This window comes from Heptranchias perlo, chromosome 4 (assembly GCF_035084215.1).
Source record: "Heptranchias perlo isolate sHepPer1 chromosome 4, sHepPer1.hap1, whole genome shotgun sequence".
Lineage (NCBI taxonomy): Eukaryota > Metazoa > Chordata > Chondrichthyes > Hexanchiformes > Hexanchidae > Heptranchias > Heptranchias perlo.
Window position 1 is genome coordinate 44401041 of NC_090328.1, and position 23542 is coordinate 44424582.

General features: G+C 40.7%; 1 protein-coding gene across 6 annotated transcripts in view; it reads right to left on the reverse strand.

Annotated features, from left to right (window-relative positions):
* The window catches only part of arb2a (ARB2 cotranscriptional regulator A), a 469833-nt gene that overhangs the window by 130246 nt on the left and 316045 nt on the right, over positions 1-23542 (reverse strand). For 3 of the 6 annotated variants that reach the window (XM_067982838.1, XM_067982837.1, XM_067982836.1), the window contains exons 10-11: positions 12633-12717; positions 2753-3104 (exon numbers count right to left, since the gene is read on the reverse strand). In XM_067982838.1, coding sequence (XP_067838939.1) covers positions 2773-3104; positions 12633-12717 — 417 coding nt within the window. In that variant the 3' untranslated portion in view covers positions 2753-2772. Of the gene's footprint in view, positions 1-2752; positions 3105-6190; positions 7134-12632; positions 12718-23542 lie in introns of those variants that run through there. The other 3 variants (XM_067982839.1, XM_067982841.1, XM_067982840.1) reach the window with 2 other exon arrangements.

The window sequence follows — 23542 nt, forward strand, 5'->3', positions numbered from 1 at the left end:
AATCATTGAAATCACCAGGCAGCACAAACGTTACGTGCTGCCTGCATCGCAAGAAACGGGTGCGGATTAATCGCGTATCCATGAACCCGGTGCCCGTTTTCAGGGGTCATCCAATTTAAACCCCTATGTCCTAAAAAGGAATTTCTGCAATTTTATAAGACACATGGCTTCAACTTCAGAAACAGCTGGAAGGAACCAAAGAAGGATTCACTCCACTGCAGGGAAGCAGAAAAAAAGGTTGCATAACTTCACTGTTCAGACCATCAGACCCATCAAGCAGAGATGCAAGTAAGGAGAGAAGAACTGCTAGATTCTCATGGTAGAAAACCCCCAAAAAGTGTCTCTTGAGACATGTGGAAAGAGGTGGCATTGGCAGAGTACGACCTCTCTCACTCCTGGAACAGCAGACCAGTGCAAGAAAAAGTTCAATGCCCTAATGAAGCAGGCAAGAAGTGAGCTGCCACTGTCCCCTTTTTCTTTTGGGGACATTGATCACGCTCTAACTCTTCAATCTGCAACTTGTGTGGCCATCTCCCCTCACAAACTTTACTTGCATGCTTTTTTCTTAAAAATCTCGCACATCTGTTAACATGTTAGCCTTCACTTAATACAAGCAATCTTGTTTCAGGAAAACTGGCTCATAATGCTTGTGAAAGTCAGGTGACTCAAAGCAGCACTGCAGATATAAAAGAGCTAATCCCTTACAAGAAGCCGGCAATCAAGCTCCTGGGGAGGCACTCAGCTCTCGCTGTGGGAGATGACGAGATCAATGGGTCTGTGCAAGGTACAGGTTAGTTGGTGGAAATCTTGATATTTACCAGCTGCAGCCCTTTAAACCATCAAGCTGGCAGAAAAATCCCGACCTTTCACTGTTTCCTCAATCTCTCTGGATGCTGTACGTTCATTCTTAGCTTAGAATGATGACAATGATGACAAGGAAACCTAAGAGTTACTCAAACTAGATTCTGCTCCATTGCCTCTGCCCCAGCCCCCTCAATATAATACTCTGTATCACTCCCTTTCTCAATTCCATGCAGCAGCTCAGATGCTTTCACCCACGGGAATGTAGGGGGTAGTACAAGTGAGGAGGTGGCACCAGGTGGTTCACAGAGCTCCAAGGAGCCGGCGGAGTGAGGTGTGGATGAAGACACATCCAATTGTCCAGTGGAGGTGCAGATATGGTTGCCCTTGGCTATAGAGTCATTAGACTCAGGTCTCATGAGTCCTGCATGAAAAGAAGGATGTTCGAAAAACATAAACCAACGTGCAGGCACTGAAGCCACTCTCCAGGATGTGCAACAAATGCAGTTGTGACTCTGGAGTCCGCAGCCCTCACACGGGGTAATATTACGACAGCATTTACTACGTTGCAGATATCAATGGAACATGTGGCAGCTTCATTGGACTCCACGGAAGCACAGACTCCAGCCCTGGATGACAATATCAAACCTCACAGAATTGGAAGTCACTTTGTGGCATGGGTTGATAATTAGTTGGGAGGTAGGAGACAGAGAGTAGGGATAAAGGGAACGTTCTCTGATGGACGGGATGTGACAAGTGGTATTCTCCAGGGATCCGTACAGGGGCCTCAGCTTTTCACCATATATATTAATGACATGGGTGAAAGAATAGAGAATATATCCAAGTTTGCAGATGACCACTAAGTTAGGAGGCACAGTAAGTTTGTAGATGGGAGCAGGAAGTTACAAAGTGACATAGACACAATAACAAGTGAGCAGGCAAAACAATGCCAGATGGTGTTCAATGTGGGGAAGTATGAGGTCATCCACTTTGGATCAGAGAAAGAAAAATCGGAATATTTTCTTAATGGTGAAAGACTAGGAGCTGTGGAGGAGCAAAGGGATTTGGGTGTCCATGTACAGAGATCACTAAAAGGCGAATGGAATGCTGGCCTTTATCTCAAGGGGGTTGGAACACCAAAGTGATCTCACTGAAACATATAAGATTCTGAGGGGGCTTGACAAGGTAGATGCTGAGAGATTGTTTCCCCTGGCTGGAGAGTCTAGAACTAGGGGGCATAGTCTCAGGATAAGGGGTCGGCCATTTAAGACTGAGATGAGGAGGAATTTCTTCACTCAGAGGGTTGTGAATCTTTGGAATTCTATACCCCAGAGGGCTGTGGATGCTGAGTCGTTGAGTATTTTCAAGGCTGAGATCGATAGATTTTTGGACTACAGGGAAATCAAGGGATATAGGGATCGGGCGAGAAGGTCGAAGATCAGCCAAGATCTTATTGAGTGGCGGAGCAGGCTCGAGGGGTCATACAGCCTACTCCTGGCTCCTAATTCATATGTTTCTTATGTCTTATGTTTCTTATGTGAGGAGGTGATGCTTCAGTTGTACAGAGCCTTTGTCAGACCCCATCTGGAATATAACATTGAGTTTTGGGCACCATATCTCAGGAAAGATATAATGGCCTTGAAGAGGGTAGAGCGCAGATTTACCAGAATGATTCCAGACTTAAAGGGTTAAATTATGAGGACAGGTTGCATAAATGGTTTGTATTTCTTTGAGTTTAGAACAGTTGGGTGATCTGATTGAGGTGTTCAAAATGATAAAGGGATTCGATAGAGTAGATACAGAGAAACTATTTCCTCTGGTGGGGGAATCCAGAACAAGGGGGCATAATCGTAAAATTAAAGCTATTAGGAGTGAAATCATGAATCACTTTTTCACACAAAACGTAGTGGAAATCTGGAACTTTTTTTTTAATAGTTCATGGGATGTGGGCGTCGCTGGCAAGGCCAGTATTTATTTCCCATCCCTAATTGCCCTTGAGAAGGTGGTGGTAAGCCGCCTTCTTGAACCGCTGCAGTCCGTGTGATGAAGGTTCTCCCACAGTGCTGTTAGGTAGGGAGTTCCAGGATTTTGACCCAGCGACGATGATGGAACGGCGATATATTTCCACGTCGGGATGTTGCAGGTGGTGTTGTTCCCATGTGCCTGCTGCTCTTGTCCTTCTAGGTGGTAGAGGTCGTGGGTTTGGGATGTGCTGTCGAAGAAGCCTTGGCGAGTTGCTGCAGTGCATCCTCTGGATGTCCCCCAAAAGGCTGTGGATGCTGGGTCAATTGAAATTCTAAAGACTGAGATTTGATTTTTGTTAGGCAAGGGTATAAAGGGATATGGAGCAAAGGCAGGTAAATGAAGATGAGGTACAGTTCAGCCATGATCTAAGGACTGTCACTGACTTCAGATGCCTGGGGCTACGTTACAGACCAAATTCGTTCAGGGCTTTCTGAATCTGGCTAGAACCATTAGATCTGCCAATGGAGGAGGACAGTATGATCAACTGTGTCAAACACTGTGGAATGATCGCTTTGGAGAGGGTGCAGAGGAGATTCACCAGGATGTTACCAGGGCTGGAGCACTTCAGCTATGAAGAGAGACTGGGAAGATTGGGTTTGTTTTCCTTGGAGCAGAGGAGGCTGAGGGGGGACATGATTAAGGTGTACAAAATTATGAGGGGCACAGATAGGATGGATACTAAGGAGCTTTTTCCCTTCGTTGAGGGTTCTATAACAAGGGGACATAGATTCAAGGTAAAAGGCGGGAGGTTTAGAGGGGATTTGAGAAAGAACTTTTTCACCCAGAGGGTGGTTGGAGTCTGGAACTCACTGCCTGAAAGGGTTGTGGAGGCAGGAACCCTCACAACATTCAAGAAGCATTTGGATGAGCACTTGAAATGCCATAGCATACAAGGCTACGGACCAAATGCTGGAATATGGGATTAGAGTAGACAGGGCTTGATGGCCGGCGCGGACACGATGGGCCGAAGGGCCTCTATCCGTGCTGTATAACTCTATGACTCTCTATGAATCTTGTGCCGTGGTTAATGTCACAGAGGATGTCATTCATACTAGCCATTTTTTCATCATCAATGTTTGGTTAACTAGTCTATAATTTCAAAGTCTTCTGAATATTGGGGTAATATTCCTATAGTCCTTAGCCCTCATTGAGATCCTAAAATGTTAACCATTTTCTCCTTAGTTTCTTTGAGGATTCTAGGGTAATATCCATCTGATCCATTTTGAGTTGTAAATACATACATCATTTTGTTCTTCAACTTAGTTAGCTCAGTCCTTTATATAGAGTTTAGTGGACGGGACGAGTAATCAATGCGAGAAATTACAAGAGATAATCCAAAGGAGGGGTGCAAATGACTTTATAAAGTATGAGAACAACATTTCTCGAGCTACTTTTACAATATATGCTGCAATTATTTTTTAAAAGATAAAAATGACCCATTATTATGTGTTGCTCTCTGTGGAATGTGAGAAGATGCATCTGCAAATGTGTTGTGTGACTTTTTTCCCACTGTGCCATGTGTGAAGATACATTTTACATTTTTAAATAAAACTAAGGATAAATTTATAATAACAACAGGAAATGTATGGCTACTTTGATTAAAACACTCAATTTCTTTAAAATGCATTGAAAATCAATGTTTAGTATAATTAATGATGCACTATTTCTTCTGTGTGATGCAGATATCTTATAATACATGCGTCCTTCGGCTGGAGTATCGTCCCCACTGAAGGATTAAATATTATGATGTAATCACAGCAAGATTACCAGAATTTAACATGGCAGAATTAGTGGTTGAGCATTGGGAAATAACACTGTTGAATATGTAATACCAATGCTGCAATTTATTGATCTATTCCCAGAATATCATAAATTTAAAAAAGTGTTCAAGCTCTGAACATTTCTAGTTTATAAAATTCAAAATCAGAATTTTATAAAAACCTTTGATATTTATTGATATCAGAAATTGCATATTTAAAAAACCAGTAATTACCTAAGGGTTAATAACTGATAATACCTCAAATGTGTTTAATGTCTGGCACACCATAGTCAAATAGTATATGTTTTCCTATAGGCATTTCACACCTATGTATTTCCATTAAAAAAATCCAAACAATTTTGTTTGAACTGACACAAACATGTTAAATGTACACACAATAGCAAAATGAAATGGCCGCTTGACATAATTTTGAAATCTCCTGGTGTCAGACAAGAATGTCAAAGAGGTTTAACTTGTAATCTTTCATCTGTAATAGAAAGCTGATCATCTGTGCATAGTTTTACATGAACTCTCAAATGAACCTGTTGTACACAAAGCCCCATGAGCATTGAAACAGAAGGGAATAAAAAACACGGGGAGTAACACCTTAAAGTCAGAGGTCACTGAAGATTTTGGCAAATCTCAGCAGACATTGTGTCAGATTAAACAAGGAGAGAGATTGCCCTCCAACCTCAACCTGTTAAGACCCTTAAATCTCATGGTGACCTGGCTGAACATACTACTGTTTCATACGTGATGTTAGCTACACAAATTATTGCCCATGGTGCACTAGAGTCAGGCAGCTCGCTTGCAGATTGAGGTGAAAAACTCAATTGTTGATAACAACCCGACATGGCTTTTTAAAAAAATAGTTATGCATAAAAAGTACTGTATTTCAAATTAATTCATTAGGAGTGGAACAAGGGACCATTCAGAATTTACTAATGCTAATAGTGTACTGAACACATTCTGAGCTACCAAATTTTGCAATAGCGTAAAAAATTTTAACTATGCCAAACCATCCGGAGATTATTTTAAAATAACTACAACAGGTCTTAAAGTTGTGCTCATGAAACTGCTGGTGTCCAAGTCTTAAGAATACTTAGTGAGTGCAAGACAATATTCCAACAGAGGTTCCAACTGCTTACGTCATTGGTGCTGTTGCAATTGCATTACAGGTACACAGATTTTTGTAACTAGTGGAAGAATTCGTCTGGATATTCCATGAATATGAAACAAACAAAAAGTGGCAACATCTGGGAGGTAGTAGTAAATAAACCTGCATTCTCACAGTGTACAGGATTCAGCAAATCAGATTATATCAAAGAGATAAAGCAGGGATTTCAAGAAATAGCACGATAACATGATAATTCTTCAGTACAATAATGATGACCACCCTAAACCAGCTTAGAATTATGATGTGGAGATGCCGGTGATGGACTGGGGTGGACAAATGTAAGGAGTCGCACAACACCAGGTTATAGTCCAACAGCTTTATTTGAAATCACAAGCTTTCGGAGCTTTGCTCCTTCGTCAGGTGAAGTGAAGAGTTGCATAAAAGGCACAACAATTATAGTCGGAGAACAATGCCTGGTGATTACAGATAATCTTTCTAGCTGCCCTTTATCACACCTCGGCAGAGAGATAATCACAGCAATCAAAGGAGTGAATGGTGTTCAAACAGGTTGGTCAGGGAAACATTACATCCAAGAATACTGAGGTGGGGTCACAAGGGGTCAAATGTAGCAGATGCTGGGGTTTGTATTAAAAACAGATAACTTTTTTTTGCTGGAAATCGCAGCAGGTCCGGCCGCATCTGTGTATGGAGAACAAGCCAACTACGACTTGCGTCTGGGTGACTCTATGTCAGGTGGGGTTACATGTAGTGTGACATGAACCCAAGATCCCGGTTGAGGCCGTCCTCATGGGTGCGGAACTTGGCTATCAATTTCTGCTCGACGATTTTGCGTTGTCGTGTGTCTCGAAGGCCGCCTTGGAGAACGCTTACCCGAAGATCGGAGGCTGAATGTCCTTAATTGCTGAAGTGTTCCCCGACTGGGAGGGAACCCTCCTGTCTGGCGATTGTTGTGCGGTGTTCATTCATCCGTTGTCGCAGTGTCTGCATGGTCTCGCCGATGTACCATGCTCCGGGGCATCCTTTCCTGCAACGTATGAGGTAGACAACGTTGGCCGAGTCACAGGAGTATGAACCATGTACCTGGTGGGTGGTGTCCTCTCGTGTGATGGTGGTATCTGTGTCGATGATCTGGCATGTCTTGCAGAGGTTGCTGTGGCAGGGTTGTGTGGTGTCATGGACGCTGTTCTCCTGAAAGCTGGGTAAGTTGCTGCGACCGATGGTCTGTTTGAGGTTAGGTGGCTGTTTGAAGGCGAGTACTGGAGGCGCGGGGATGGCCTTAGCGAGGTATTCGTCGTCATCGATGACATGTTGAAGGCTGCGTAGAACATGGCGTAGTTTCTCCGCTCCGGGGAAGTACTGACCCTGACCAACCTGCTTGAACACCATTCACTCCTTTGATTGCTGTGATTGCTGCCGAGGTGTGATAAAGGGCAGTTAGAAAGATTATCTGTAATCACCAGGCATTGTTCTCCGGCTATATATGCTGTGCCTTTATGCAACTCTTCACTTCACCTGACGAAGGAGCAAAGCTCCGAAAGCTTGTGATTTCAAATAAAGCTGTTGGACTATAATCTGGTGTTGTGCGACTCCTTAGCTTAGAATTACAACGCACAACAAATTAAATCTAAACCTAACATAGCTTTTAGCAGCTCTTACACTGTTTCAATAAATATGCACAAGTTTATTTTTCTGTTTGTGTACAGCTACAGTATGTTGCAAAATGCAATTTTCTGCCATGGATAATAATTTAGTTTAAAGCTGAGGTGGCCCAAGGCATATCATGAAACCACAGATGAGAGTTTAGTTATGTTCAAAGTTATTAAGGGATTTGATATGGTAAATAGGGAAAAATTATTTACACTGGTCAGTTAGTCAGTAACTAGAGGGGATAAATTTAAGATTACCAAAAGAATGATGGAAGGGGTTGGAGAATTGTTTATGTGCAGAGAGCTGTTAGGACATTGAATGCCCTACCAGAAATAGTAGTGAAGCATTAAATATTTGAAAAAGAAAAATCCAGAAGAGTATGGGAAAACATCAGGGAAATGGGACCAAGGGTTTAGCTCCTTCACCGAGCCAGCACAGGTGGGATGGGCTGAGCCAGCACAGGCGGGATGGGTTGAATGGCTTTATTCTATGCTGTAAAATTCTAAATTCAGTCCACAACCCCCGGAAACTAAGTTCTAATTGCAATTATTGGAGGGATTTTCCCGTGCCTGTATCCAGGATTGACTGGGCACAGCAAATATCAAAATTCAGGTGGGTTGGAGCGCATGCCTGTAAAAGGTACTCACTTGACGTTCCTACATTTAAATTCTAGAAATAATTACAAGAGGTATAGGATATAAAAGCCAAGAGGTAATGATGAGCCTATATAAAACCTTAATAAGACCTCAGTTAGAGTATTGTGTGCAGTATTGGGCTCCACACAATAGAAAGAATATTGAGGCTTTAGAGATTTACAACCCAGAGTCACGAGGATATTACCTGGTAGGAGGAAATATAAACATGAGGGAAGACTTGAAAAAATAGGGTCTTTTTTCATTAGTGATATGATAGAAGTGTTTAAAATTATGAAAGGATGGAACAGGATGGACAGAAGCAGACTGTTTCCAGTAGTTGACCAGTCACGAATGATGGGCCATAGATACAAGATTAAATATAAGAGATTTAGAATATGAGAGGGCAGGAGGAACCTCTTTACACAGAGATGTAATGTTGTGGAATTCACTTCTAGGGTTAGTGGCTGAGGCAGAAATTTGTCAACATTCAAGATTGGATTGGATGGGTGGATCACAGAAAAGGGGATGAAGGGATATGGGAACAGGGAGGGTAAATGTGATTAGGACTTGCTAGTTTTGAGAGTAAATGCTGACATTATCTGACCTGTTTCTGTGTTGTAACCTCTAAATAATCTATGTGTGTATTAATGGAGAAAAATCAGATGGTATTTTTTTAGACGTGCACTCTGACACCTGGTTTTTCAATATATGTTGCGCCCAGGCAATTCAGTGTGCTTGGCTGCAGACCTAGGAAAATTTTTCCTTATATTTCCTATTCCCTGGTTTATCCTGTTAGAAGTTTAGAAAGGACTATTTTTGGTGCTGTTGGCTTGCTGGTAGATAAATCCTCCATCAGAGCACCAAGGTCTGATAGTATCTACAGCTTGAGATGTATGCAGATTAATGGGAACACTGACTCTTTGACAGAAAGCTTGTACGGTCATAGTCTAAAGAATATAATTAGTGACAAACAACATTACATAAAAAATGTATACATGTTCCAAAGATAACCAATTGGTTTTTAGGGGTGGTATCATTCAAAGAACATATGTTATCCTCAAGATGCTCCACACATTGGGCCAAAGCTTCAAAATGCCAGCCATGGCAAATGTCTTTGACTATTACCTATGATGTAATAGGATGATAAAATATTAACTTAGCTGCAGAGCATGTTCTACAACAACAATATGCATTTATATAGCATCTTTAACGTAGAAAATGTCCCAAGGCGCATCACAGAGGAGTAATCAGACAAGAATTGACGCCAAGCCTGAGAAAGAGATTTTAGAAGGGGTGACCAACAGCTTGGTTAAAGAAGTGGGTTTTAAGGAGGGCCTTAAGGGATGAGAGGGAGGAGTTTAGTCAGGGAATTCCAGATGCAGGGGCCAAGACAGCTGAAGTTACTGCTGCCAATGATGGGACAAAGGGAGGGGATGCACAATGCGCCACAGTCGGAGAAATGGAGAGTTCCCGGTTTGGGTGGGGTTGGGGGTGGGGACTGTAGGGCTGGAGGAGGTAGGCAACCAAAATATAGTGAAATAAATAAAGACATAGAACAAAATGAATTGCTTTGACATATGCATTGTATAAGATAAATATAGACTATTTCTACTAACCAAGAAATTTAAATATTTTCTTATGATTAGGAAATATTGCAGATATATTAAGTATATGTCTGATATATTTCACCATAAGATGAACTATGCTATGTCTGGAACACTTTTCCAAGCTGTAATATAAAATCTGGTACCTTTAGCTCTCTAGGTGCTTCATTCTACAGTAGCTGACACAATAGAATTTTGCATATAATTGAAATATGCACTTGTGTGCATCTGTCAACATCTCACAGAGTATTTTGGCGATCAGCTAATTAGTTGTAGGGAAATTTAATGACAGGGTAAGTTGTATCTTCATTATCAGCTGGCCACAATAGATTTGAAATATAAAGAAAAGAATAAAGCCTTTGGTGTAGTGAGCTTTGATATTTAAACCTGGGAAAATAATGCAGAGTATTCTACACACCTGCTACCAACTGTAGTAGGGCTAATAATTAAAGTGTAAGCGTTTAGAAAAGCTTTCAGAGATATAACCATGTGAGCATTCAGACATGGAACACAAAGGGGTTTACAATAAACTCTGATTTTAGTACTTTAAATCACAATCTAAACCTATTCACTATATATATAATAAAAAAAAATTGTGTCTTAGTCAAATGAGGAGCTTGAATGAGACAATGTATCCTTAGGGCTTTCTGCTCCAGCCTGAGACATACTGTATAAAGGTACAAGATGTTCCTCTCTAAGCAAACACCAGCAGGCAGAGACAGCATACACTACACAGCAGTGACATAGATCAACCAGGGCACATTAACCTCTAAAGTAATCACATTACTAAACCATCCTTATAGCTTTGGTGATATTTGCAATAGGTATCAGTGAAAAATAAGAATTGTATTGGTTGAAAAGCACCTTATGAAAATTACTGCAAATTGCTTTCAGGACAGCTATAATAATATTACATTCAGAATTTCCATTAATATTCTTGATAAACCGTGTGCCTATTCACTCAAAGCAAACTTCAGCTTCCTTTGACCTAGATTAATACTTCAGTTGAGCTGGTCACAGGTTAGGAGTGGCAGTTTTAATTCACTTAGATGTAAGTTTGGAAGTTTAGTGACATAACAATATATTGAAATAGAGTAGCTATCATATTGTGTTATCAATTTTCTAAGTTTAGAAAATGCACATTTCATTTTTGCTTTAGACCAAAAATACATGGTCAAATGTGTACATGGAGACTTGAATGAGTGACAATGGGCAAACATCAGCAAGAGTGTTGGTGGGGGGGGGGGGGTGGGGGTGGCATAATGGTGAGATCTTAGACCTATGGCCAGCTTAGTTATGACAACTAACTAGGTAACTGGGATGGTCAGTCGTGTTGTTAGTAGAATAGTGCTTTCCAACATTCTTGAGTAGTTTTAGGTTGTTCTACAACTCCCTATGCATACTTAATTTTTTTCATCTGGGTACAAATTGAACAATTCTATGGTCATAAATGACTGTGCCAACTTTCTTTGATGGGTAGTCAATTTCAAAATGCCTAAAGTTGAGCAACTATTTCTGTCTTTTTTAAGTGCATGATGCAAATGTTGAAAATCAAAGATACGCAGAAAGTGTTTCATGATCTTTCCAAACTTTGCCTGAGCTACGAACATCTTTGCTTTGTAGTACTGGAATTCAACATGGTGGTAATTTTCCACTAGAATTTGCCACTTGGCAGCTGTAGGCAAAATTTGTGCAACATTTTGAGCTCAAAATGAAGTTAATGTTACAAACCCCCTCAGACAGCAGCAGACGCAGAATGCCTCTTACGGTTAATCTCATACAGTAAAGAATGGAAATAACTTTTTAAAATAATAATTTTAGGCCAAGATCTGCCTTTTTCCAGTGATTAGTTTTGTTCAATCTAAATCTTATTCTACTGACTATTTGGATATATATTTTTGGTGCAGAAAATGCTGAAATGCTTGTCCTCAAATTTTGCCATGACGTCTTTTCCATCCACCTGTACAGGCAGACGGAGCCTTGGTTCAACATCTCAATTACGGCAATGTAGCACTTCCTCAGCACTGCACTGAAGTGTCAGCCTAGATTTTGTGTTTAAATCTTGGAGTAGAGCTGGAAACCGACAACCTTCTGACTCAGAAACAACTGAACCAAGCTGTTACGAATCAATTATGTTTTAAATGTCAAAATATTTTAAAATTGGTGCTGTAAAATGAACATTAAATTCTTGGCTAATTACCCAAATGTTTAAAAGAGCAGAAAAGTACCATGTATGGCATTTATCTCTTATACCTCTGATTAAAAGCTGTTAATCCAAATTTCAGTCTTGGATTGCTGAGTGAGTATCTCTCTCCAAAGAACAAATTGGTAGAAAGCCAACAACAACTGTTCTGATTTTCAGGAAATGTCTGTTTTCTACCAGCTGACCTGAGAGCAATGCTGATGCCAGGGGAAGGGCGGCGGCAAACTTCAGTGGGGTTAAATTTATGCAGGGATTCTCCTGATCGTCCGGCAGAATATTTGCAGAAACCTCGGAGAAACAGCGTAAGTACAGTTTCTCTAGGGTTTCCGCAGACCTTCTGCCAAAATTCCGGTGGATGATTGGGAGAACCCTTGTGGAAATGCAACCCCAGTTACTTTTGTCCATTCACTTGCTGATTGTTTCTTTTGCTTTAAGCTAAAGTACATTCTACCGAATTGCCATGTAATCAAGATATTATTATACCATATACTTATTGATATCATATGCTTCGTCACACCCTTAAGTTCCATTCCAGTGACATTATGAATAATGGTGGATAGTGAGTGACACTACCCATTAATGATGTCAGTGAAGTACAACTTCAAGATCTTAAACCGGGAGAGTCCCACAGAAAATGTAGTCGCCTTTAATTAGCAGTTTTAGATCATAAAATAACAAGATGCAATAGAAACATCAATATGTCCACTGAAACATCTCCTTTTCCAACATTTAAAATCACGTGTCAATTCAGCCGAATATACTTCCTCTCTAAGGAAACAATGAATCTGTTCATTTTTTCTGAAAAGGATAACTCAAGTACCTGCAGAGACTCGTGGGCAGTCTGGTAACATGAACTCTACTGGTGTGTCCAATGGTTCAGCGCTTGACACCCAGTTACGGCAATGCTGGAACACAAAATAAAGGTGAATGTTTAGACTACGTACATGTATTCCAACAGCAAGTTTGAACATTTCTTTCCACCTCAAATTCAAACTAGGTTTTGGGTTAATTTGGCAACTATATTACCTGAAGTTTAGGTCATATGAAGTCATTTATTCAATAAGCACATCTGGTACAAACTGAACAATTCTATGGTCATAAATGACCGTGCCAACTTTCTTTGATGGGTAGTCAATTTCAAAATGCCTAGAGTTGAGCAACTACTTGTCTTTTTTAAGTGCATGACGCAAATGTTGAAAATCAAAGATAAGCAGAAAGAAATAGAATACAGTGGGTCCAGACTAAAAAGTAGATAAATTAATCAACAGAAAATAATATTAGACAATATAAACTGGATTTGATCCAGGACACAGGTACTGAATATAGTGCAGGGCAGATTGTATGAATTAAAAGTGACCCAAAACAATTCAGATATCTCATGCACTGACATTATTAGCACTGCTCAAACCAAACCTGATTCTCTAAATTTAATTATTGAATTATCGAGCGTAGCACTTTAAATTTCACAGCACCTATTTTAACCTATTTTTACACAATCCAGCAGGGTCAGCAACCAGTGCATATATTTGTTTATCTGCCTTATTAGTAATCATCCCAGTTTGACAGAGTAATGCATCCACAACCACTCACAGAAAAAGTGAAAGATTTGAAATCCATATTTTCAAGCAATGACATCAAAGACAGGATTTGAACAAGGTCCAGCATTTTGAATAGTTCCTCAGCATTAGTGCTGATGAATACATTTTGTAACCATAGTGCCTCAGTTTTATGAATCTAGTTTTGAACATTTTCGTAATATTGGTGATAGCTTGATTTGCAAATTAAACAACATGATCGTGTAAAATGTGGACACCAAGTAACATGGAGGCCCTTACTGTGAAATCTGACTACAAGCTATTCCACATCAAAATGCTACATAAATAGAGGGCACTTATGTGCAGTTGAACAATATGAAACAAAGCTTCATAATATGCCCCATATGAATACATGGCTACTAAGATATGAAAATTGTTAGGAGTGGGATAAGTGGTACTTGAAAATGTGTAGAATATCTTAGTTCTCCACATAAGCACAGATGCTCAAAGTAAAAACTTTCCACATCCTGAGTACTCACTGTGATCACGTTCTAATTATGAATTGATCGCTTTCCCAATTTAGTAAGCGCAATTCAAAATAAAGAAATGAACCACTCTTTCGGCAGTTTGTGCAGCTTGTTGGCAAAGAATAAAGCTTCATCAGCTTGCTGTGTAAAGGGAAATGGGTTCAAATTGTTCTAGAGGATGTTGTTATGTTAACAGAAACAATACTTCCCCCAAAACAGGTTTGATGATTTCTAACAAATACCCATCATGCAAGGATTCTTTTCTTGGTAATTACTAAAAACTGTGCTGGATGCAATGGGAATCTGCATTTATTTATGAATTGCTAGTCCCAAAGGAATGATTGTTCAAGGCAATAACTGTTAAGTGCTTGGGAGATGTTTTCTATTGTTCAGGTACAGACAACCAGAGATTATATCCATATTATTGATTGCTTAAAAAAGAGCATAGAAAGGGGCAAGTATCATACAAATGAATGTTTTGTGTTGTGTGTTAATTCTCTCACATGTTCAGATAACTTAAACTTTTACATGATTAAAGTAACCAAAAGTTTCACAATAATATATTTATTACAGACAATTGAATTTTGAAACTTAGATAAATATCACTAGCATCTACCCTATATATGTACAGAGAATACCATATTCATAGCCATTAGGCTACTACTGTTATTGTTGCACAGTTTCTTAGCTTTGTGATTCATTATTTGACTTCAAGTTTAGCACTGTTGGAAATAAATAATAACATTTATTCTTTTTCATTCTTTCAAAGAAATTTAATTGTTGTTCATTAAGGATTTAGGAATTGCCACTTTCAACACAGAAGCCTGAATATTCTGTGGGGGCACAATCCCAGCCAGACGTGTGGGGACTTAACATCTTCATCCACCTGATGTCACAAACGCTGACTCCACCATAGTTCCCATAGTCAGCTTAATTTGAATGATGAGGGTGAGCTCCAGGTGTTGGAAACGCCTCTTATCAGGAACTCACCTGTTTGGGAGTGGGAAATAATGTGCTGCAGCAACTTAAACAGGCCACAACACAAAATGTCATTTTGAAAAAAGTAGACATTTCTGAATCTAATAATGTTGTAGAGCATTCAGCTCCCTGCTTTGTGGATACCAATGCTGAAGTGCTGCTTTGGGAAGTTCAGCTGAGGAGGAAGGCCTGCTTTGGAAGTAATGAAAAGAAAACCCAAAGGAATGAAGCAGCAGTTATGTGGAAGAAGGTACCTAGGCCAGTCAGTGAAAATTCAACCATACAATGCATGCAAAAAGTGTAATGGCCTTACCAGGTCAGGTAAGGTAAGTAGAGCCAGCCACACCTTCCAAGAATACACTGTACTAAGCAAGTCTGATACTTACAATCATTTTGAATTGCTAGTCCCAAAGGAATGATTGTTCAAGGCAATAACTGTTAAGTGCTTGGGAGATGTTTTCTATTGTTCAGGTACAGACAACCAGAGATTATATCCATATTATTGATTGCTTAAAAAAGAGCATAGAAAGGGGCAAATATCATACAAATGAATATTTTGTGTTGTGTGTTAATTCTCTCACATGTTCAGATAACTTAAACTTTTACATGATTAAAGTAACCAAAAGTTTCACAATAATATATTTATTACAGACTTATAATCACCTCCCCTTCATTGTGTTGTTGCTTGAATAGCTTACTATCAATGCCCATGAGATGGTGCCGTGGCCTTCACACCCTCATCCTTCACCTGTAAGTGTTCCTTCACTTGAATCCTTGCATGTATTAATCCCAAAATTGCCTTGCATGGACTGAATTGCTTGATGCATGCACCTACCATCACACCCATTATAATCTGTTTGATACTATCTGAGTTTTACTGCATGTCATACAAACAATTCACATTTTTGTATTTTATCTTCAACAGCCCATTAACTGCCAAGAGAGATCAGCAACAAGTGGCAGGCCCCAAATTTGAGACTTATCACTTCCTATAAAAAGGAAGCCACACAGTTCCTGGAAAGAGAAGCATAGAGGTGGATGAAAATGGAAAAGTAGAAAGGTGTATACCAATTGATGATTTGTTATGACATTCTGCTTCTTTTCCTATTATAGCCTGCATTAATTATCAGTGAAGCATAAAACCTCATGTCATTCCTACTAAAGTGATATGTGAGTTCCATTCCTGAAGAAAGCATTCTAACACTCTTCCTTTTTTCCTCCTCTACATTTGTCATGGAAAGATAGGCCAGGCTCCAGTGCCTCCAACCTTGCCAGCACTTTGGAGCACACGTTGTCAATCACTCTCTCCCTCCCAAGCACCACGCCAGAAACATCCACCCAGGAGGAATTAGAAAATGAGACAGAGAGGAGAGAACTGAGTACCACGTAGAGCACACGTGAGCAACAGAAGCTGGATGGAGCATGAGGAGGAAGACACAGCTGTTCAAAACACCAAGGGATGTTAACCCTTGGTTCAAAAGCCTAGGGACCCAAATCTCACAGGTCTTGCTTTTGAAAGTACGGTGCTTTCAAATCATCAGATGCATGTGCAAGCACTGGTAATGGTGACACAGAGTGTGCATCAGATGGTGGATCCAGTGAAGCAATCCAGTACCAACATCTGCATGAAAGGCCCCAGACTGCTACCTTAGAGCCTGCAGGTCCCAGATTGGAGAGAACACTCTCTTATGGCTTTCACATACCTAGTAACCAATTTCAGACAACCATTAAGATGGGCTTCACTGATCTCATTTGTACCATTAGGTCTGCTTTCTTGCAGATTAGTGGTCATGCAGAACCAGTATTCAGAACTAGTGGCATTGCAGGAATGTGCTCAAGACGCTCCACTTCTTCCTGAGAGAGAGCAGCATATATGCATCCCCCACCGATGCCTTTACATGTGGCACAAAGGAAGCAAGGCCAGATTATTCATCCAGCAGCAGAAAAGGTGCAGCCTGCAGTAGGTTGATTTCAGGACTTAGCTAAAGCAAGATGACATTCCACCTCAGTCCCAAGAGGGTAATATTGCCACACAGCAGCCAGCCACCTCCTGTTATTCATATAGGAGCATTAGATTAGGGTTGAGTGTTCACACTTCACACACTGGCACCAAGGGGAAGCAAAGTAGACCAGAAGCACTAGACCATCACACACGCTATTGGTTTTCATTAAAACAGCCTCCTCTAAGAGAGTAGAACAAACGTCTCTTGCAGCCCGCAACATGCTCTTCTCCGCATCTTCTTCAGGATGCTGCCGCTCTTTTTCCTAATCCTCTGCTGCCTTCCTCCTCCAGGACTTCCATGATGAGACCTCTTTGTAATGCAAGGTTGTGTAGAGGCAACACACAATAATCCTAGATACTACAGGGCACTCCCAGTGATATGTTTTATGATTACTTGGGTCCCTACATGAAATTCATTGTACCGACGCTCAGCTTGTGTCTTGGAAAACTGTTCAAGTGTCATCAGCAATGGCTGCAAAGAATGGACTATCTTAAAATGAATGAATTGTGGCAGCTGCCAGGAAAAGAGTGTTCATTTATATGATGCAGTGCCTCTGCCACAAACAAGGTAGATATCTAGAGCTGTTGGGGGGGGCATCAATCAAGGAAGAACATATGGCCATGTGGGTGTAATCTATGACTTCTTGAACATTGGAGAGTCCTTGCAATGCCCTTTCAAGCTGCCGCCGGTTGTCCATGGGGAATTGGAATAATAAGGCTTGCTCTAGCAAACAACAAAATTGCGCCTTGCTTCATGCATCTGTGCACAGCAGATTGGCAAATGTTACTGATGTATCCTGTAGCAACCACCATGTATAATAATTCAGGGCAGTTGTGACCCTGACAGTTACAGTGTGGCTGTGCTGGAGGTGGCTGTAGATCAGGATGAAGCATATGGCATAATTCATTGATGGCTTCCTCTGTAAGCAATAATGCTGAGATAATTAGGTGTAGGCCTTGGTCTTTATATTCTGGTGTTGAGGTACCAGCAGAAAGGTGCCATGCACTTTCAGTGTAGCCTGACTAGTCTGATATCCCTCCATTGCTGCACCTCTTTTTCATCCAAAAAACAAAGATACAAGAAAATTCCCAATGGGAAACTTTTTGTGGCCAATGTGCAATCGACTGGCGAGGATAAAATGGCAACCCTGCAACAAAAGGCACAAAGGTAGATGAAACGCAGTTGTCAACAGCAAAAAAAAATAAAATTACCTAATGCACCTGAGAAATAAGCTTTCTGTAAATTCTTCATGTGTCACCTGATGGACTCTTTGGCCTAGAAATTCTAAGTGTCCAATATGTCAGGTGGCATGCATGCACACATTCCGTGCTGGAAGTGCGCTGCCCGCCATATTGGTAACAGCATCCAGGGCCAATACCCGAAACAGGCATTAGGTCCTTTGCATATGGAAATAGAGTGCCTAATACCGGTTTTAGAACTCCTTCCTGAAATTGGGCTGCCCTGAACGCAGCCGAACAGACCTGCTGGGCTCAGGATAACTAGGTCTACCTGCAGTCTAACCAGCAGTCCTTAAAGGAACCGCTGGAGGCTGCCACTAAAAAGGTAAGTTTTTAATTACCTACACAGGACCATTGTTGGCCCGTGCTCGGCCCTCTCTCGATCGTCTCTCCCCCACCCGCTCCCAGGGCCTCTACTTCAAAAGTACTTCATTAGCTGGAAAACACTTTGCGATGTCCTGAGGTCATGAAAGGTGTTATATAAATGCAAGTCTTTTCTTTCTTTTTTTAATAACTACATAAAAAAGAAACAATCATTGGGGCAGATTTCCTTGTTGTTGCAGCAGGCCAAATTGGATCATCCGAGTGCAGCGCACAGGGGAAAATCAGATAGGGAGGACCATGTTCCCCTGAAAGGAGCAGGAATGGAAAAAGCCAATGAGCACATTAATCCCTCACACTCTTGGCCAGTGATTGGACTGTGGCAAGGAGAATTAGAACATGTGAAGGGGAGTAAAAGAGAAAGTTATCAAAACAAACAAGGCAATTTTGGAAAACAAGTAACACTCCAGTGGGACATTACCCATGTCTTCTTTCTGGTATAAACTATTGTGGTTCCTCGCGGTGTTCAACAAAATAAAGGAATTAGGAGAATGCACTGAGCAGAACTGGCCCTCCATATTGGCAAGCTTTAGGTTATATAATCCCAGCTATGTTAATATTACTATGCAATAATATTCCCCCAAAATTAGCATCCTGATTTCAACATCATGCTAATAATACCTTGCATTATGATAACACTTAGTAAAAGAATCCACTGAATGAGGTGTCAAGAGCTCTTAACAGCATAGTCCTTAATAAACTGAGTAAGTGGTGTATCAAAATTGCCACTGCCAGCAATCAAGACAGCATTAGAACCTAGTCTGATGAAAGCAGATTGAGATGATGTTGAGGAAGCAGCTATTGTTCACCTAAGGTTCTTTTAGTGTGATCGATTATTCCAAAAATGTAGAAATTCAACCTATATTTCTATTGTGCACATTGGGCCTTCAAGTCACACACTTAGGCTATTTGTTTTAAGAATACAACTATATTTAGAAAATTACTAGAACTAGTTAAAATACTTTATGACAAGCTACTGCTTTTGCAAAAAGACTTTTCCCAATCTCAGAGAAAAAAACCCTTCTTTGGCAACAAAAATCAACTCAAGCACAATAGAGATAATCTAGTCAGAGAAGGTAAGGCATCCAGTGATTACAACAAATCATGATACTCTTCAGTCCTGTACACTGAGCAAGATGCAGAGGCTGTTGGTCCTGCTGCTGTTATTAATGCTGGAACCTGGATGCCTAGCAGTATACACAACAGCACAAACCTAAAAGACAGGGCTTCCTCTGTGTTGGTGGTAGGAAGTGTTCGGGCTACAGTCTGAATTTTCTTACTGGAGGAAATTGATCCCAAGAACAATAAAACTTTAACAAAAGTAGGAGCTAAATATTGTAAGAATAATAAGAGTTAAGCACAGGGTTGAATACGGCATGTCTGTCTGCAGAGTAAAGGAAACATTGAGAAAATAAGAGAATAAAGCTGTGAACAATTTTAAGAAAAAAAGCGAGCAGAAAATAAAAATGAAAGAATGTAATAAAAAGAACAAAAACTAGAAAGCAAGACTAATAAAATTGAAAGCATAGAGTAGTAAGATAGAATAAAATGAAAGATGAAAAGTGAAAGGACAAGTAAGATACTTAATCCACTTGACCACACATGGTCCTCTGAAGTTTACACTGCATCACACATCATCTGTTGCTGCCTCATTTAAAGTTCACAACAGAGCTTCACTAAACATGGACAAAAGTTCATGCATTCACACACTAAAGGAACATCATATTATCAGACGTATATATTTGCTATGCTATCAATGTTTGGTGGTGTTTTTTTGGTACCTGAATGTTACGGAATGCCAGTATAAAAGTACTATGAAGGTATTGGAAGTCAAATCTTCAGATCCATTCTTACACTGCTTTTATACCAGTTTTAGTTTATATGTAGTTTAAAGGAACACCTCTATACCAACACGAACTCAATATTACTTCCCTAAAACTGAAAGTATAACTGGGTATCAAACGATAAAGATCAACAACAACGACTCGCATTTACATAACGCTATTAACGTAGTAAAACGTCCCAAAGCGCTGAACAAAAGATCAAAATATTGACTAGCATAAAAATCTTAATAAAATGAAAGGGGGGGGAATTAAAAATTAAAAATCGCGTAACGTGACCCCAACCCGCTGGGTACGCGCCTGCCGCCATTATTATGGTGGAGGGCTGCACAGCATGACTGTGTCCTGCTCTCGAGAGGTGGGACACCTCATTATAGTATTTAAATCAGGCGGCCACGGTACAGTTGTGATCTTTGCCAACCCCCCACCTTATGCCCCATCATCTCTGCCGATTACCGGGGATTGTCCCTGCGGCCGTTCTACTGCCGGCTTTCCCACCTGGCAGTCGGCCAACCTGTCAATTTGGCCGGCTACCAGGAGGGTAACGGAATTAAAAAACTGATAACGAGGTCCTGCTGTAAAATTCGGCAGGACCTCCGTCTTCATGGGATTTACAGGTCTCCCCCCAGCAAACACGCTTCCCTGCTCCCTCCCCGTAAATATCAGGGCCAATATGTCTGATGACATGAACATTTAAGGCTAAATTCATCCTTCTGGCGTCAGTGTTGGAGAGTGAATTTAGCAATTAACCCTTTAAACTACTGCATCATCTGAAGTAGCTGCAAATTATAAGTAAATAATTTAGCTCCTCTTTTCTTTTAATGTAGGACAAATGTTTAACTCTATGTAAACCAACCTGCTCCACTTTAGTATTTTATGAGCTGTTATTCTATTGTGGTATCTAACAAATGAATCAAAAGAAATACAAATCCGTTAAATTATGGTATTTTTAACACAGTTCCAAGTAGTGTTCCGTTATCTTACACAGCAAACACACCCTATTCATGTTTCTCATAAATTATACTTTTGCTTTGAATAGCCTAAATGCACTGTTGAATATTCAAGCACAAGCATAATGACAATTGTGCAACAACATTATACCCTGGAAATACTGGCCTAGAAATTGAGTTTTTCAGGCACTACGTGGCCTCATAAGTGCCCAAAATGGCAAGCAGGAAGTGCGTCGCCTGCCATTTTAGGTAAGAGCAAACAGGAGCCGTCCTTTACCCACACCTGAAGCAGGTGTTAGACCCTATGCATATGCAAATAAGGGACCTAAAGGCTGCTTCAGGTTCCGCTGCGAGGTACGGTAGCATAGTGGTTATGTTACTGGACTAGTAATCCAGAGGCCTGGACTAATATTCTGGAGTTATGAGTTCAATCCTGCCACGGCAGCTGGGGAATTTGAATTCAATTAATTAAATAAAAATCTGAAATTAAAAAAAAAACTAGTATCAGTAATGGTGGCCATGAAACTACTGGGTTGTTGTAAAAACTCTAATTTCCTTTAGGGAATGAAACCTGCCGTCCTTACCCGATCTGGCCTATATGTGACTCCAGACCCACAGCAATGTGATTGATTCTTATTCGCCCTCTGAAATGGCCTAGCAAGCCACTCAGTTGTTCAAGAAAGTGGCTCACCACCACCTTCTCAAGGGCAATTAGGGATGGGCAATAAATGCTGGCCTTGCCAGTGACGCCCACATCCCATGAACGAATAAAAAAAAAACTCAGGGAAACCAACCCAAAGATGGCCTGAAAAAATAGGTAGGTTACTTACCTGTAAAGCAACAACCCGACTGCTGCTGATCCCGGCCCCGATCATCAAGCCCTGGTCCTGATCTCTGATCTCACCCCACCCTGAGATCCCTGACCTCCCCTCTCAGAGATCCCTGACCTACAGGCTCCGGCCCCCAACCTCTGATCTCCACACCCCCAGGCTCCAGCCCCTGACCTCCTTCCCCTCAGGTTGTGGTTTGGGAAGCCACTAGAGATTGGTGGGAACAGGGATGATAGCTTGTCAGAACTTGTACAAGATAGGATGTGGACGTTGAGAGTTTCAGGTGAGTTGGAGTTTATGTAGGGTGGCGTTTGGGAGGCAATCGAAGACAGTATTAGAAAATTCAAGCCTGGAGGTGACCAAGACATAGATGAGGGTTTTACTGTGGTGGGAGTGAGGTAAGGCTGTATTGAATGATATTACAGAGATGGAAACAGGCGACCTTGGTGGTGGACTTGATGTAGGGTTTGAAGCTCAGCCCAACAGGATACCAAGGTGACGTACTGTCAGGTTTAGCGCTGAGGAAGGGAGGTATCAGGGGCAAAGCTGCAGTTTTCTGATAAGAGCCAAAAACGATGCACTTAGTCTTTCCAATGTGTCGTAAAGGGGACTGATGGTTTTTTGGGAGCAAAATACTGGTGCAGTTTTTTGGGGGTGAAATTCCGGCGTAGCCTTAAAGAATCTATTCTGCTCTTATTACTACCCCAAAACAGGAGGCAACTCAGATGAGAATTAACCAACCCCCCTCCCCCTCCCGCCGATGTCATCCAGGTCTAAACCCATCAATTGCATGGCTGCACCTTATCTAGGGCAACTTATCTTATACCCTTTATGATTCCCAGTGGAATTTAAAACAAACCTTAAAGGTGACATAAAACTGGCGTATTCTGTAAAATTCCCAAATTCTGACCCTTCCCAGGTAGATCCACTGGGTTTACATCCCACCAAACCATTGGAATTTCAGGGCCATAGACCCTGACCCTATGACTCTTATTCCACAGTCTTGGTAATGTTTTCTTCCTGCTTAAAATATGGTGTGTAATGTTAAAATTCATATATATATTAATTTCTCTTTCAATGGGAAATGCAGTTTTAATGAGGCCAAGCTTAATGTTTACTTTCATTATCTTTTGTCTTTTTCACTATTATTTTACACTTTTAGGCATTTATAAGAAATTATACCCTTTGGTTTTGTGTGATAATTTTTCCTTTCAATATGCCATTTTTATCTAATTTCTATTTTTTTTCAACTTTCCCTTTTCTGTCGAATCGTTCATTCATTTCTTTGTCTTCTTTTTGTACTTTACTTGCAGGGAGGCAGAAAGGAAACAAAGCTGCAGCTTATTGGAGTCATCACATTCACTGGCTTCAGTTAGTGAAAAGCTCCCTCTCGATGCAGGTTCATACTTCATTGTATTTCTCTTTTAGATTGAAGCAGGGTAAAATG